General features: G+C 44.7%; 8 protein-coding genes across 8 annotated transcripts; 4 read left to right on the top strand and 4 right to left on the bottom strand.

The window, feature by feature from the left end:
* Nucleotides 1-38: 38 nt before the first annotated feature.
* On the top strand, nt 39-3,105 carry V1512DRAFT_260946 (transcription factor S-II, central domain-containing protein). The gene is made up of 3 exons (XM_066915964.1): nt 39-427; nt 481-1,136; nt 1,183-3,105. The coding sequence occupies exons 1-3, from the start codon at nt 418-420 to the stop codon at nt 2,986-2,988; spliced, it is 2,472 nt and encodes an 823-aa protein (XP_066772052.1). The 5' UTR covers nt 39-417; the 3' UTR covers nt 2,989-3,105.
* On the bottom strand, nt 3,026-5,147 carry V1512DRAFT_260949 (GPI transamidase component PIG-T). Its single transcript, XM_066915965.1, has 4 exons — nt 4,686-5,147; nt 4,250-4,632; nt 3,905-4,201; nt 3,026-3,854 (listed from the first exon to the last, which is right to left on the bottom strand). Exons 1-4 carry the CDS (start codon nt 5,069-5,071, stop codon nt 3,103-3,105), a joined length of 1,818 nt encoding a protein of 605 aa, XP_066772053.1. The 5' UTR covers nt 5,072-5,147; the 3' UTR covers nt 3,026-3,102.
* A 120-nt stretch (nt 5,148-5,267) lies between these two features.
* Nucleotides 5,268-8,021, top strand: V1512DRAFT_223270 (kinase-like domain-containing protein). Its single transcript, XM_066913758.1, has 3 exons — nt 5,268-5,745; nt 5,800-7,701; nt 7,749-8,021. The coding sequence occupies exons 1-3, from the start codon at nt 5,362-5,364 to the stop codon at nt 7,872-7,874; spliced, it is 2,412 nt and encodes an 803-aa protein (XP_066772054.1). The 5' UTR covers nt 5,268-5,361; the 3' UTR covers nt 7,875-8,021.
* Nucleotides 8,022-8,117: 96 nt separating this feature from the next.
* Nucleotides 8,118-10,041, top strand: V1512DRAFT_260952 (uncharacterized protein). The gene is made up of 6 exons (XM_066915966.1): nt 8,118-8,227; nt 8,284-8,371; nt 8,422-8,497; nt 8,549-8,647; nt 8,694-8,814; nt 8,862-10,041. The coding sequence occupies exons 1-6, from the start codon at nt 8,182-8,184 to the stop codon at nt 9,797-9,799; spliced, it is 1,368 nt and encodes a 455-aa protein (XP_066772055.1). The 5' UTR covers nt 8,118-8,181; the 3' UTR covers nt 9,800-10,041.
* Nucleotides 9,969-12,367, top strand: V1512DRAFT_132989 (uncharacterized protein). The gene is made up of 6 exons (XM_066912970.1): nt 9,969-10,177; nt 10,231-10,318; nt 10,373-10,448; nt 10,499-10,597; nt 10,644-10,764; nt 10,806-12,367. The coding sequence occupies exons 1-6, from the start codon at nt 10,138-10,140 to the stop codon at nt 12,179-12,181; spliced, it is 1,800 nt and encodes a 599-aa protein (XP_066772056.1). The 5' UTR covers nt 9,969-10,137; the 3' UTR covers nt 12,182-12,367.
* A 1,032-nt stretch (nt 12,368-13,399) lies between these two features.
* On the bottom strand, nt 13,400-14,089 carry V1512DRAFT_252488 (TB2/DP1, HVA22 family-domain-containing protein; the record flags this gene model as incomplete). Its single annotated transcript, XM_066914715.1, has 4 exons — nt 13,400-13,642; nt 13,714-13,777; nt 13,837-13,986; nt 14,061-14,089. 4 exons carry the CDS (start codon nt 14,087-14,089, stop codon nt 13,400-13,402), a joined length of 486 nt encoding a protein of 161 aa, XP_066772057.1.
* A 216-nt stretch (nt 14,090-14,305) lies between these two features.
* On the bottom strand, nt 14,306-15,533 carry V1512DRAFT_260962 (mitochondrial genome maintenance MGM101-domain-containing protein). The gene is made up of 3 exons (XM_066915967.1): nt 15,013-15,533; nt 14,811-14,958; nt 14,306-14,753 (listed from the first exon to the last, which is right to left on the bottom strand). Exons 1-3 carry the CDS (start codon nt 15,356-15,358, stop codon nt 14,483-14,485), a joined length of 765 nt encoding a protein of 254 aa, XP_066772058.1. The 5' UTR covers nt 15,359-15,533; the 3' UTR covers nt 14,306-14,482.
* A 78-nt stretch (nt 15,534-15,611) lies between these two features.
* On the bottom strand, nt 15,612-15,977 carry V1512DRAFT_246930 (uncharacterized protein; the record flags this gene model as incomplete). Its single annotated transcript, XM_066914460.1, has 4 exons — nt 15,612-15,656; nt 15,705-15,769; nt 15,820-15,851; nt 15,901-15,977. The coding sequence occupies 4 exons, from the start codon at nt 15,975-15,977 to the stop codon at nt 15,612-15,614; spliced, it is 219 nt and encodes a 72-aa protein (XP_066772059.1).
* Between the last annotated feature and the right edge of the window lie 349 nt (nt 15,978-16,326).

Below are 16,326 nucleotides of genomic sequence, written 5' to 3' on the forward strand. Positions count from 1 at the left end.
CTAACAAAATATCAATAGTATTATACATCACGTCTGTTGTTACTGTATGTGCGAATATCTCATCATGGCCAGGTACCTCATCGCGCAAATAATGATGTTTTGTTACTACTCCTCACGTCTCTTTGTCGTTCATCTTCTACTTTGGCCCTTTCTTTCACTCTTTCAATTCAGTATTTTCTTTTTCTGTTTTGTATTCGAAGGGTAATCTCTGTCGTCAAGAAGAAAGTTGTAGTCAAATTATTGATTGTAATTGTCACAGCTGAAAACTGACATTTTAATTCGTAATATCTTGAAACTCCTTTAGATCATCAAACAGACTTTGCGATCTAGTACGTTCATCTATTAGTGACCGTCTATCAGTGATCGTCTAACGAACCAATCAAGAAGACAATCAAAGTAGCCAAACAAGAGACAAGTATGGCCTCAGGTGAGCCAATTTCAGTCAATCTTAATGAATATTATATGCTAATGAATTACTAGAACTATCTGACGGATTACGAAGATCAAGTAGAAGTACAAAAGGACGACATGCTCTGGCTGAAGCTGAAAAGGCTGAAGAAGCAGCGGCAATAAAGGAAGCGGCCGCAATCAAAGAGGCAGGTCCCAAACCAAAAAAAAAAGCGGCAAAGCCAAAGAAGTCACAATCAAAGCGTGGAAAGAAAGAAGAGGCTGAGGAAGATATAAAAGATGAAGGCGTCGTCCGCTGCGTGTGTGGTGAAAATGGCGAGGACGATGAGGATGAAGAAAAGGCGCTGATGGCACAGTGTGAGGAATGTCTATGCTGGCAGCACACGAAGTGTACTCTGGGTATTGTTGATGAATCAAAAGTGCCTGAGAAGTATTACTGTGAGCAATGCAGACCTGAAATGCACGAATACTACTTCAAGAAACTGGCAGAAAAACAAGCGGAGAACACAGAAGCACAAAAACAGGGACAGGATAAGGTAGATGAAGAATATAAGGAAGAGGAACAAAAAGATTCGTCAGAAGACGACGCAGATGAGCCCCTGCAGGTGGACAAAGACGATGAAAACTACAGTGATGGCGATGAAGTCAAGATTAGACCTAAACGCATGTCTGTGCCATCTCGGAAACGCGGAGAAATTGCATCTCCAGATGCTAATTTTGACGAGTTGGTAAGTGGCATCTATTAGCTTTGATTTCTCTTCTAACATTTACCAGGCTTCCAAAAGAGTCAAGATGGAGCGCAGATCTACGTCAGATAAACCCGGCAAGCCAACTTCCAGTCGACCTGTTTCCGAGAGTCAGGTTCCTCTTCCGAGGAGAAAATCGTCGACCACAAGTACAACCAGCAAAAGAAAAGGTTCTACAGTGGTGATCAAATACGACCACATAGATGACATTGCAGACAACGTGCGAAAGTCAGTTGCCAAAGCGTTACTTGCGCTTTTCAAAAAGTATGCAGACGAAGCTGTTAAGGACGGATCGGTCACGCTGGGTGAGTCTGTATCTGTTGAGGATTTTACAGAACGACTATGTCTCAATATTGAGTTCGCTTTGTTTGACCAATTCGCTATCAAGACTGAAAAAGATGTGGGTCATAAATACAGAGATAGATTCAGAACTATTTTGTTTAATTTCAAAGACCCACAGAACTCGGTCCTTCGTGGTAGAGTGTTGACTGGAGAACTCACCCCCGACGAGGTAGCCAAAATGACGCCAGAACAAATGATGAATCCTCAGCTTCAAAAACTAGCAGAGACGGTTCGTGCCGAAAGTATTTCGCAATCAATTTTGACTAAGGTTGAGGCACCAAGAATTCGACGTACACATAAGGGAGAGGAGTTTGTCGGAGATGTTGATCAAATGATAACCCTCCCAGAAACTGCACCAGAGGCTGAGAGACAGTCAAAGGACGACAACAGTGACAATAATCCGTTTCAACCACCTAGTGAAGCTCCATATGCGCGTAAATCTGTCTCACCATTGACTGTTGGTCAGAGAGGAAACACGCCTGATTTGGCGGATCGTAGCGCAAGCCGATCGCCTCTTGCAGTTAATTTACCGACCTCAGGTATTGATGATTACAATCCAGATCGCGAAATAGACTACCATTCTGGCGATGACCAGGGTGACAACCAATTGGCATATTTGAACCATCCTCTATCACCACCTCCGCAGACGATGCAAACTCAGGTGGCTGACGATGACATTGATCGACTTCTGAACGATGATTATGATCCATCACATGAACAAGAGCGAGAACAAGATTTTGACAACAGCTACTCACCAGCATTGAACGCTTCAGACCCAATCATCTGGAAGGGTATGTTGTCGATGGTTTCAGTCTCTTCGTTTCCAAGTCAGGCTATTCAAGTTGGCGGTCCGTTGTTTGACGATCAAATTCGTTCCTGGAAAGATACTTTGTCAGATTCGGTTGATGTCGACGGACGGATAGCTATGGACAGAGCGGCAAGCTATTTGCTCCAAGTTGCGGCTACGAAAGATTTGGTTGCGGTTGCGTTCAAGGTTTCCGATCCAACTTCGACCGAGCAAGAGCGCGAATTCACGAAGCTTTTTGATTATTTCCGCAGCCGTGACAGGTATGGAGTTTTGCGCAATCGTCTCTCGAACGTCAAGGATGCATACCTTGTGCCTCTACTACCTGCCGATCCACGTCCCGAATTCATGAACATGATTTCGTCGCTTAGCATTCCCGTCACCATCACGTCGCCAGTGCTGCTCGGCATTTTGGTGGTCAACAAAGCAAATGTGCCGCGCGGAAGGAGAAGCGAGAGTCACGTTTTGGCGTACTCTCCTCCTCCGCCATCTGCTCCCGGTGGCACAATGTCCTTGATTGAGGATGCGTTGAGCGCTCTGTCGTTGCCGGAGAAAGACATCATGCTGTTGAGAAATATTGTTGCTAGTCGGTCTGAAGTCATTGCGAATCCGACATTGGTTAGCGATCCAAACTACTTGATCAAGGTCGTTCAAGAGTATCAAATGAGCCAATCAGGTGCTGTATGATAGGTTTCGTTGTGTTTGGTCTGTACTATAGGTGTACTTTTTTATGTAATACATAGTAATATTTTCTTACTGTTAACTTGTTTATCATACATATAATACAGCGTATGTACATCTTTACTCCGCAGACTTGGGTCGTTCCGACGCGGCCGTTTCTTTGGTTTTAAACCTGCTAGTCAGGTGTTGTTTTAGTCTCGCCAGAACTGACACGCTGTCACGCTGGATGTCTTCTTCATAGACAAACCTCCTGACGAGAATGTTAAATATAGTACCGAATGCGAGTGCCATCACTGTAGACGTCAAAATGATGACATTGTAAGGCATACTGAAATCTGGAGTTGGCAGCGAAAGCAGCAAGCTTGACGTTCGTAAGGCGTAAGAAGGTGTCATGATGCCGTCTAACTCGGTCAAAACTGTGACTATAGCAGGTGATACGTCGAATCCTCTGTTTGCGTCTGGTGGATATTCAATGAGATAGAGTAGCACGTTATCGAAATCATAACTCAACGTCAGACGGGCACTGGCAGGAAGCTCAATATATAGTTCAAGCGACGAATCTCTCACACGTTCAAGAGACGGTTTGTAGTTGGCTTTCTTGATCACATCTGTAATTGCAACAGAATCTGGATTCGGCAGCGACAATACTTCTGTCATTGTGTGCATGTACGTCTTCATAAACCACGGCAAGGACTCAAAGTAAATTAGGCTAACTGATTCAGTTGGTGATGGGTTTGTGATGATGATTTGGATACCGCCATTTTGCTGTCCTCGTCCAGTCATGGATCTCTGAACATATACCGGTGGCCGGTCAGGTACGGAAACCGAGGATGATCGAGTAGTTGAGAACGCAAGATCAAATATCTCATTTTCTTGAAACGTGTTAGCATATCAAAAGTCGTTCGGAAGATAGTAGACGTACGCGTTAACGAGTAGCAAGCCACGTTTCCACCGCTATACGACAGCGAGCCACCTTCCCTGACCACATCCCACTCGGGTGTGACATGTGTGCAAATTGAATGATTGAGTTCTGCATCTGTCAAAATTGAAGTATGATCCGGTATGCATCTGCTCCGAACAGTCGTTCCAAATATGTCTGACAATTTCCAGTTGATCTCCTCTGGCGAAGCCAGTGGGAAGCATATTGAATCTGAATGATAAGTTTTAGACGTGTTGCAGTTAAGCTGTGAAACTGGTGGTGGCTCAGGTATAGGATTTGCTAAATTGGTTAATGATTTACAAGCAAAATTTATGCAGTAAATTGTACCTTTTCGCCCCATAAGCCGCTGCACGTCAAGCACGACGTCGATCTTCTCCGTCATATGTAATTTACACGACTCGCCATCGCACACTGGAACAAAATCCAACGCCATTGATTGCCACTTGGAGTCGAAAATCTGATGACCGTCTAGTAAAGAAGATACACCAGCAAACCCTTTACACGGCAGCAGCTTCAAGAACGGCGTCAAATTCTCTGTGCATATGGTTTCTTGCGGTAATGATCCGTGAAAGTAATATAGGCCGCTAGTTTGATTGTTTTGCAGGAAAGCGGTTGGACCTGATGTGGTCTTTGTAGAGTCGATAAAATTCAAAGAAGCACAAAATAGGCCTGATAACGCACTTGCCAGTTCATACCATCGGTTTTCAGCTCTAGATTTCAGCGTCAGTTATGCCAGTCCAAGACTCATATACACACAACTCACTCTTCACGCGTCTTGCCTGCAACATTTGCCCATAATTCAACACCAGTACCACCAGAGTGCCTGCCATTGTGAGGCAGTGAGCCCCAATCTTCCGATTCCCACCATCCTTGAGAGAATCGTAGGTGTAAATCATGTGTGCTAGTACTTCTCACAATCTGTCCCACACTTCTAGGAAACAATGCATAATGCGTTTCAGCCCAAATCGTTTCGTTTTGGCCAACAATATTTGGATCAGAATACAGCTCGAAGTTGAATGATGCCAGAAGGGTATTTCGAGGCAATGGAGTCAAGTCAAGTCTCTCTTTATAACTCGACTCAGTTGCCTGTGAGTGACTAAACAACAAACACAAGGCCAGCACATTTAGTAGCAGCTCCTTATACAACATTTGTGAGTTGTTTCTAGTGTTTTTTTTTTAATTCAGTTGTCCATTTGTTTGTGCTTTGTTTCTGAGTATATCAAAACGTACATGTTGAAATGTTGCTTCCATTCGTGCGGCTGAAAGTACTAACCCGCCTAGTACAAACCCCTCTGTTCTTAGTTGGTCCCTGTAACCGCGCACCGAACAACAACAAACGATTCGACTCCACACAAGTAAAATTCCAGTCTTAAAGCGTCGTACTCCCCAACAAAAACAGTCAATTCGGCCACATCTGTACCGGGGAACGCGATACTTGTATGGCTTCTGCTTTAGAACGCCCTTCGTCTCAGCTGGCATCTCAGGTTAAAGGGATCTCCACTCCACCAATGCCGGCCTCTGCATTCGCGAACTTGGCTACATCGCCAGCGCCGGCGCCATTGCAATCGCCTTTTGTTGCTGCTGCGTCCTCATATCCGGCGACTCCTAAGACCAGCGCAGTGCGACGAAATAATTCGACAGCTGGCAAGCGCATCTCTGGCAAGACAGACAGCGCGGATAGTCGAAGTACGAAGTTTAGCTTCAGCAGTTTTGTCAGCAACATGAAGGGATCGAAAAGTGAGAAAATCTTGGAAATCTCGAGCCCATATGGCCTAAAACATGTTACTCATGTTGGTTACAACTTGGAAACTGGAGAGTTCACGGTATGTGTGATTGTGTATACTATCTTGACTGAAATGCTAAAGTTGTATGACCAGGGAATGCCAAAGGAATGGCAAACCACACTAGAAAACAGTGGCATATCAAAAGCTGAGCAAGAGGAAAATCCACAGGCAATGATGGATATTGTTGCCTTTTACTCCGAATCGGTCTCAAAGGAAGACGATGTTTGGAAGAAGTTTGACCACGCTCGACATCCAGATATGATGAGTAATTCTACTCAATCGCCATCAGTGACCCCTCGAAGCCCATACTTTCCACAGAACGTCGAGGGCAGTTTTGAAAACCCCCGACCAGCACCAGCACCGCCTCCAAGGCAGCCGGGTCTTATCCCAAATCGTCAAGCTCCTCCTCGGCCATCTGGTGCGCCTCGAATCACACAGGTTTATCAGCAGCAGCCCCCTCTACAGCAATATACGACTCGGTATTCTCAAAATTCGTATCACTCAAACCACTCGCCTACTCTGTTGCAGTTTACGACCAACGAGGGATCAGTACCGTCATCACCCAGATCTGATTACTTGGTTTCACAAGGTACTCCTCCGACGAGCTATGTGCCACATCAGGCTGCTTCTAATAGACATGATTATCGGCCATCGCCAACTATGGCATATTCGCCAAGTCAAGCCCAGATATATCGCACCCCGTCACAGTCTCAAATGTACGCGTCAAGTCTACACCGTGAAGCGTCGCAAAACTTGCAGTATGCTATTCAACGAGAAAGAGAGCGAGAGCTGCGGGCATCATGGCAAAAATATGCGAATAAGGAACTTCCGCCTGAACCTCCACTCGAGCAGCAACTGCAGGATGAGTTGCTGCATCCGACACCGTCTTCAACCAGTCTTGCGCCGTCTCCCGAATTCGCGAGACTGGACAGAGAACTTATAATTGAACCGCAACGGTCTCCGCAATCAATTCAACAAGTTTTTGCTAAAGGCGAAAACTCTGGGATTGAACCCATGCCGGCGGAGGTCGCAGCGCTGCTTCAGGAAGAGTCGCCTATAAGGGCGCGTACAAATCATTCTCCACGTCAACAGCAGAACGGGTTCGTGCATAATTCTATAGATAGTCCTAAGTCCGAGAATTTTGAGCAAACTGTGGTGTCACCCCGAAAGCGCGAGCAGAAGCGTATGCGTGATGCAGAACTAATTGCGAGGTTGACATCTATATGCTCGCCTGGTGATCCAACTAAATTATACAAGAACCTGCACAAGATTGGTCAGGGTGCGTCTGGCGGTGTGTACACTGCATATCAAGTTGGAACGAATCAGAGCGTTGCCATTAAGCAGATGAATCTTGAGCAACAACCGAAACGAGAACTAATTATCAACGAGATTCTGGTTATGAAAGAGAGCAAGCATCGGAACATTGTGAATTTCATTGACAGTTACCTTTATAAAGGTGATTTGTGGGTAATCATGGAGTATATGGAAGGTGGGAGTTTGACTGATGTTGTCACTTATAACATGATGACTGAAGGTCAGATAGCAGCCGTTTGTAGAGAGACATTGTTCGGATTGAAGCATTTGCATTCTAAGGGAGTTATTCATCGAGACATTAAGTCTGATAATGTCTTGCTGTCCCTAACAGGAGACATCAAGTTAACAGATTTTGGCTTCTGTGCACAAATTAACGAGGCTAGCGTGAAAAGATCGACTTTGGTCGGAACGCCTTACTGGATGGCGCCCGAAGTTGTGTCAAGAAAAGAGTATGGTCCAAAGGTTGATATATGGAGTTTGGGTATCATGGCAATAGAAATGATTGAAGGAGAGCCGCCATATTTGACGGAATCTCCGATGCGAGCGTTATATCTGATTGCGACAAACGGTACGCCTGATTTGAAGGATCCTGGTGCGCTGTCAAACGTGTTCAAGGCGTTCTTGGGTTGGGCTTTGCAGGTGGATCCTGATCGCCGGGCTTCGGCTGACGAATTACTTGAAGTAAGTTTTGGTTATTGATGTGCAAACGATGAAACTAACAGCAGCAGCATCTATTTTTGCAACAAGCAGATAGCTTACGATCGCTTGCGCCACTGGTGAAGGCGGCACGTTTAGCTAAGCTTCAGGAAAAGAAACAGCTGTCATCAAACGGCAGTCCTATAAATCACAATTAAGGAAATATTACGAGAGAAGTACACGAAGCAATGAAAGAAGGTTTTATGTAAAATGCCCGGATAGATTGACGGTATTTTGGTACGGAGTTCTTGCGCTTGTTTTGCGTTGTGTCTATAGTATATATATAATTGTGCTTTTATCGAATAGTTTTATGTGCTGGTTATCATAGAGTTAAGATCCCGAAGCAGGTTGGTTTGAGACGGTCCATGGGTTTTGTACCTACCATGTTTCCAATTACAAACGTCACGAGTACATACGTCTCGAGTGTTACTACTACGCAATTGGTTAAGTGAATACAGAATAACTATGTTTCGGTCAACGTCAGTACCTTCGCCAATTGAAGAGGCAGTGAGTAAGTGATTTAGCAGTTAGGGACTGCTGAGTGCGACTGCTGACTATGACTGATAGTCAAGGCCACGGACGAGAACTTGACAAGCGAGAATTGGGATCTGATCATGTCTGTTTGCGATAAGGTGAATGCTAATCCGGAGTATGGGTGCGTATGAGATTGTTGAACTAGCGGAAACGGTGGCTCATGGCGTTTAGTTCTCATGAAGCGGTGCAGGCATTGCAGAAGCGACTAGCACATGGGTCTGGCAATGTACAGTTGTTTTCTTTAGCTGTATCTATATGTCTTTATGTGTTTAAAGCAAATGGTTAACAATTTTGACAGCTTACGGAGTCACTGGCACAGAACTGTGGGCCAAAAATGCAACGAGAAATGGCATCTCGGACGTTCACACAGAGTTTAGTCCGGATGGGTTCAGATCGAGTGAGTCCTGCTCAAGTTTCTAAAGAAATGTAATTGACAAGGGTAGACAGTGCATACGACAGTCAAGTTACGGCTGCTAGAGGTCATGGGAGAGTTAGTTAATGCATTTAAAGGCGATGCTACATTGGATTTAATGAGTGAAACGTTAGAGCAGATTAAATCTATGAGTATGTGAACGTTCTATTGGCTGCCAAATGGAGACTAATGACGTCAGATTCTCAGTTGCAACCGCAGCTCAAGGAGGCATTGAAGCCTGCAAGGCCTGCGCCATTAAAATCAATAGAGGACGAAGAGTTAGAGATGGCTCTTGCATTATCATTGCAAGAGAGCAAGCAACAGGAAGAAGCGGAGCAGAAAAAGAAGGAAGATGAGAAACAGAAAGCTCAGGCACCGACATATGCTGCTGATGACGGCAGTAAGCTTGATCCCAACGCGCCAGTGACGAGAGTGAAAGCTCTTTACGACTTGACTGCGTCCGGTCCAGGAGAACTTTCGTTCAGGAAAGGAGATGTCATTTTTGTGTTGGAGGACGTTTATCACGGCTGGTGGCGTGGATCCCTACATGGACATGTTGGTATTTTTCCATTGAACTACGTCAGTCCGATGCCAGATACAGTAGAAGACTCGGTAGACGCAGACGAAGAAGGGAGAGTGTTTGCGGAGGCACAAAACATTGATAGACTTCTTTCGTTAATTTCAAACCCAAACACGTTGTCTACGGTAGACTCGTCTGAACTCGAGAGATTATACAAATCGACCATGGCAATCCGACCTGGCATTATTAAACTGATTGATCAGTATGGATCGAAGAAGGAAGACATGGCTGAGCTGAACGAGCGGTTCAAGACGTCGATGCAGAAGTACGAAGGCCTGCTTGATTCCTACGTTCACCAGTACAATGCACCACAGACGTCATATGGTGCCAACACTTCACATGGTCTACCTTCTTACGGTAACCACATGCTGCAGCCTTCATACAGTAGTGGGTCGCAAGCACTGCCTTCGTACGGTAATGTGCCGCAGCCTTCATACAGTAGTGGGCCGCAAGCACTGCCTTCGTACGGTAACGGGCCACAGACTTTGCATGGATATGGTAATAGTCAGCAGTCGTTACCTTCATACAGCAACGGAACATATGGTAATCGGTATTAATGAGCTTAATCAACTGTTTGGGTGCATTGGATTACATAATAGATTTTAAGTAGGCTACAAGTAGCGTGTGAGCGTACTAAATGAGTGTGCGCCAGTCAGTAGTATTTTATTGTGGGTATCTGTTCACGGGTGTAATGTAATGGAGTATTACGACATCTGTACCCATTTTAATTAGTGAGTGCGGCGCGTGTCCACGTCATGATGGCCCCGGCACTTAATAAGCTCAAACTTGCATTACGCGTATGCACCGCAATCTCTGATTCTGCGTTTGAAAAAGTTGTGCGGATTTTTGTTTTTGTTTGTGAGAAGAGTTATTTCGTGCGAAATTCAACATAGCAATGCCGAGATCAACTTCATTTGAGATTGAAGAAGCAGTCAGTATGTGTGACAGTATGACAGTACAGACTAGAATGTGGTTTAACTTTGTACAGACAAAGCGACTGATGAGAACTTGACGAGTGAAAACTGGGAATATATTTTAGAAGTGTGTGATAAAGTGAATGAGACTCCTTATGAAGGGTACGTAAATTTTTGCGGGGTTACTGGTTATTTAAAGAAGCTGATCTAGTATAGACCGATTGCTGCAGTTGCTAGTCTGCAAAAGAGACTTGCTCACAGATCCGCGAATGTGCAAATTTATACTCTGACTGTATGCTGTTTGGGATTTGCTACTTTGTGATATATACTGACAAGGAAAAGTTGACGGGCTCGTTAGCTCAGAACTGTGGTGTTGAAATGCATAGGCAACTAGTTACACCGTCATTCACTCAAAGTCTGCTTCGTGTGGCTACAGACAGAGTAAGCTGTGTCGAATGAATGACAAGCCGGTTAATAACTATGTTAGACTGTTCATAATACTGTGAGGTCAAAGGTTATTGAAGTCATGGAAGAAATGGTTAAGCTGTTCAGAGGCAATTCCGCACTTTCCTCCATGGCTGACGCTTTAGCTCAGTTGAATTCCGCCTGTAGGTTTCTTGATATTTTTGGAATTTTATCTAACTTGTAGATCCACGTTTACATGCTCCTGACAAGCCTGAACGACCTCCAGTGCACAAATCAGCTACGCTCGAGGACGAAGAGCTGCAAATGGTTCTTGCCTTGTCGCTGCGAGAGAAAGAAGAAGAGGATGAACGCGCGCAAAAGACGCGGCAAAGCGAGATTGAAGAGAAGGAACGCGCATCGCTCGTGAACACAGACGGCCCGGCCGCAGGTCCAAGCAAGCCTGCTAATGCGGCCAAGACCACCACGTCACGAGTCCGGGCGTTGTACGATCTCACCCCGACTGAGCCTGGTGAACTGGCTTTCAAACGCGGCGACATCATTTTCGTACTCGAGTCGGTGTACCAAGACTGGTGGAAAGGTTCGCTGCGAGGCCAAGTCGGCATTTTCCCACTCAACTACGTAACACCGATCCCAGACCCTACACCGGAGAGCATGCAGGAAGAAGCTGAGCAGGAAGCAAAAGTGATGGCCGAGGGCGGCAAAATTGAGAAATTGCTTGCGCTTTTGTCCGCGCCGGACGGGTCGGCTGACATCGACTCTGCCGAGCTCGAAAACCTTTACAGGTCGGCCATGTCGGTCCGGCCGACATTGGTCAAGTTGATTGACAGGTATGCGACCCGGAAGGACGAGATGTTGGATTTGAACGAACGGTTTGTGGCTGCGACTACGAAGTATGATAACTTCATCAACACATACATCGGGCAATACAGGTCACCGACGCTCACACCGGCGGCACCGTACATGCCTGCATCCGCGGCTCCGGTGCCACTGATTCCTACATCTCCAGATCCGTCACCATCTCGAATCGCGAACCGAAATAGCTATACGCCTTCAATCGCCGCGCCGCCGCCACCGGTGAACAGTTCAAACCCGTTCACTCAGCCGTCGTTTTCGCAATCCCACTCGTTATACCCTCAACAGGCCGACGCCGCCGTCCAGATGCCGTATCCTCAGGCCAAATCGCCGTACGCGCCATCGTTCCTGGCACCGTCGGCGCCGTATGCTCAACAGCCACCGTTCTCGCAGCAAACCAGTCGACTGCCATATCCGCTGGGAGCCGGCCAGCTGCCGCATTTGCCGCAAAGCGACCAGCCGCCAACATATTCTCAGCAAAACAACCAGAAGACATATAGTTCACCGCTGCAGGCGCCGCTGGTCCCGTCCGCACCAGGCACTTACCAGCCCGCTGCTTCGACCTCGCCTAGTGCATTTGCGTCGTCACCGCCTTCATCGGCTGCATTTCCAAGCGCAATGTTGTATAGTGGGAACGGACGCCAAAAGGTATATGAGCCAGACGACAGTGTCATTTCTGCGCCGAATGCAAACGACTTGTTCGAAGGCTATCCTAGTTTACAGTCGATGAAAGGTTCAAATCCATGATTTGTGTTTTATACATTGGCAATAGATTATAATCGCGTCTCGCAACAACCTTTATGAAAACTGTGTTTTTTTTGAAATATATAACATGTAATTCTCATCTCAGTAGCAACTCGTATATAGATTAAGCAAGGACATCTCGGTAATACTTCCATTGGTAAGAGTAATGTGCCATAAATATTTGGATAAGTTTGCGCCGTTCCGTAGTAACTAATCCCCGCACAAAGCAAAATAAATTTCCGTATAGAACTCAACCAAAATTGCGCCTTTGACCCTTGACTTAATCCCCTTATCCGTATTTCGCCGTTTCCCTCCCCCGCACAAAAACAAAAACAAACTAAAAAAACTTAAACGCACCCCTGCAATTGTATGATTTAAAGAAGTACCCATTCAACGGTCTTTGAATCTGGTGTCGCAGCTCGGGTGGTCGTATCGATTTCGCTGATACCAGGACTTTCACTGTCATCAGCCTCAGTCGAGACCTCTGGTGAGACAACAAATTGACCAGGCCACGCAGCAACCGGTGTAACTAGCTCAGTCATTTCAGGTTTATTTTCCGCAAGTTTATGCTCACTGAGCTCCGTGACAGCTTCTGTATTAACAGTGCTTGAGGACGAAAATGATGGCCATCTTGACCAAAACTTCGAAACAAACAAGTACGATGCTTTCGCACTAGGCAGAACCATCTCCTTTACTTCGACTTCGTTCTTCTTTAACTGCTCACCATGTGCGTCAACCTGTTCAGCCAAAGCTGCTGCTACAGTTCCGAGCATTGTGTCAACAGCCTCAGGCGCAACAACGCCAGCTGTGGCCGCGGTCAAGATCCCTGTTCCCATAGATACAGACGCTGTAGTTGCTGAGTTCAAAACCCTCGAGTTAATAATTCTATTTCCCAAGTTTAGTGCTCTGCTATACATAGATCCATATGTTTCTGCTGTCTCTACCCCAGACGTCTCCACTGTCTGAAATTAAGGTTAGCATAAGGTTTCAATACATGCACGCTAATCTCTTTTTGGTTGATCGAATCCGGTGACCGTCGCACATCCAAACCTTATTTCACAATTGTCCGAGCTCAAACTCCCAAAAGTCCCAACTGACAATGAATGCAAGAGCTGAATGCAAGAGCAGATACAGCGAAATGCAGAGACGTTGTAGGTTCGGTGTAGACTTAGGCCAGAACCAAAAATAAGAGTGTAGCGTATTTAAAACAAAACACAATGTCTAACATACCGAATCAAGATGAGTATCGAGTGAAGCGGTATCAGTAGCACTGTCAGCAACTGATTGCTTATTTGAGATAAAAGTCGAAAATAGAGCTGTCTTAATGTACTGGATCGTTGCGTTCATCAGTTCATAACCTCGAGTTTTGACTTTTTCCTGCGTAGACCGAATCAGTACTTCGATTTCTTTTTCATGTGACGCTAGTGTAGGTGCGATGTAAGTTGAATACACAAAGTACGATCCCTAATAATTGAGTTGTGTTAGTAAACATAATCCTAATGTCATTTGAGCTTCACTTAAAGCATGATACACACCTGAGATTGAGGAAGGACGAGCCATAGCATGAATCCGAAGCGAAAAAACTGATATAGAGGCAACCTAAAGTAAACCAATCAGCAACTTATACTTCACATTATCATCATCATATTCAAGCATACCAAACAAACAAAAATCCGAACCAAGTCTCGAAGGTGGTTACCACGCTGACTACCACCCAGTAGACCAACCATGGAATTAAGATATCACGATCTTCTGACTTAATAGCCTTGTAAGATGCGTAGACCGGGTATTGAAACGACACTGCTGATCTGTATGCAACAGTTAGCTTATTCTGTTGAATCGAATTAAATGCCAATAAATTGAATATTCATGTCACACTTACGACAGCAGTCCTAATAGTAAGCCAAACATTGTTGATTCAATAGCAATAAAGACTAATCAATATAAAGCAAGTAAATATCTGTCAATATTTGCTAGTCAAATCCACTTTATCGCTTTTAAACAGCAAATCCGGTCGAGTTCACGGTGCGGAATGTGAACTTTAGAGAGATTTGATTGCTGTTAGTCCTCCCAAACGCGAATTGATTAGGGTTATTTTGATTGGACCGCGCGGTGTATCTACGATTGTGAAGGTGAGAGTATAATATTCAAATCTATCTACAAAACATTTGAGTTTCTGCTCTTATGAGAATGTTAACGGCAGAAGTATGTACGGTGACCTCGACGGGTAGATTCGTGCGACCAAATCGAAGTGAAATTGCGGAAGTTTTCTAATGGAGCGTTCATGTAATCTGCCCACCATACTCAAAATGTAGCAAGCTTGTAAGGATATTCCCATGTCTGATCCTTTCGCCTCCATAGCTTTCTCTTCTTCTTGGTCACGACGTGCTCCACAAACTGTTCGACACATTGCTCCTTCTTAAACTTTCTGATGAATCGTGGATCCCAAAGTTCGGATGCAATACCTAGATCCTTGCAACATCTCATAAGTGCATTACTCTTGCATCCCTCGGTCGCAGTAGCGACATTATTCGGATCGAAATATTCTTGCTCGCCTCGAGCTACACTGACCACACTATAATATTGAGTAAGCCCAATCCGACAAACTGTAACCACCCAATATTTAACTTACCGGCCATGGCAAAGCAAAGCGTACTCGCGCGTAACTAGCTTAGGGGAAACAAAAGTCTCTCCTCGAGGAGCAAGTCCCCATCCACCTGGACCAAACGCTTTATTCAAAATTCTTCTGTACTTGATTTCCGGTAAATATAAAATTCCGTCTGTTTTATTCATAAGTGAATTGGTAAAGCCAACCAAATACGCAGTTTACTTACCAGGCTTAATTTCAATGTCATCCACTTCAAGATCTCTCATCAAAACGTCTGAAATCTCACCTGGAAATGCTTCAGTACTCATTCCATAGAATGAGCTCAGCCAATCATTCGATTCTAGTTTTTCTGTTGGTTGTGGAGATGGTGGCGAAGCTGACTGTGAAGAATCATCGTATGGAATTACTGGTGTATCTGACACTGGGGTTGATTCTGCCTGCAATTTAGAGTAGTTTGAAAGGTTGCGTAAATTGATAGCGCTGGTAATTGTTACTGGTTTCCAGAATGCGGACGATCGAGTAGAAACCGATCTTAACAGCCCTAAAGAGCGTAAAGTATAAAGAGATGCCATTTTAAAATGTTGATGAATCGTCGTAGTTGGGGTCGATGGGCCAAGGTGGTGGATTCAAAAAGCGTGAGCAGTTACGATCGACGCGACTTTTCACGCGTGCGCCAACTACAACCGCGTCTTGCTCGCGACAAATGAGATGGATAGAAGACTAGTGTGTTGAATAAGGCTACCACAAATAATAATACTTTAAATCTGTTATATTACAACAATATCTACAGTATATACAGTAATACATGTACTTATCGCAATATTTCTATCGCTTGATCTTCTTCTCCAAACACTCTTTAAGAGCAGCAAGCTATATTATATGAGAAATAAAGTCAGTTTAGTCACGCCTAAATCTCACCTCTTCCACGCATTTCCTCCAATCTCGTCCATTGGCATAACAATCAGTAACCTTCATGTTCTCAGCTGTCCTCTACTTAGACATGACGTCCTACAAAATAAAATCAGTACAATACCAGCACACCCAGTGTCTTCTAATCGTTTGTCCCTAGTTAGATCAGCAAAGAGATTAGTGAAATACTGACATTGAAATATACCATGGATCTGGTTTATCGTCGTCTTCAAGTTCTCCTTCAAGAACGCGTTTTGTTGGTTCTTCTTTTGTACTACTCATTTTGAATGCAATCGATATTATGTTAAATAAGACAAATATACAGGAGTATACAAATCTATATAGACCTCTACCTTTACAGAGTGTTTTAATAGGCAGTACTATACATTTTTGATATATTGAATTCGGAGGGTTTTGTACATACACCCCACAACTCTTCGTGTTGCACTTGATGTCATCATTATATATTATAGTTGAATCAATTCACATAGATAGCATCACCAATTCTCGAGATAACGTCTAAAGCTTCTTGAGTTTCCTTTCATCCTCTTCCTTAACAAACTAAACATCGTATAAAGCACCTCCAAGAAGGTTTTTTGCACCAGGAACCTTCATGTCGCCTAATCGATAA

This window comes from Lipomyces arxii (assembly GCF_038497795.1).
Source record: "Lipomyces arxii strain Phaff 12-163 unplaced genomic scaffold V1512scaffold_5, whole genome shotgun sequence".
In the NCBI taxonomy this organism is placed as follows: domain Eukaryota; kingdom Fungi; phylum Ascomycota; class Lipomycetes; order Lipomycetales; family Lipomycetaceae; genus Lipomyces; species Lipomyces arxii.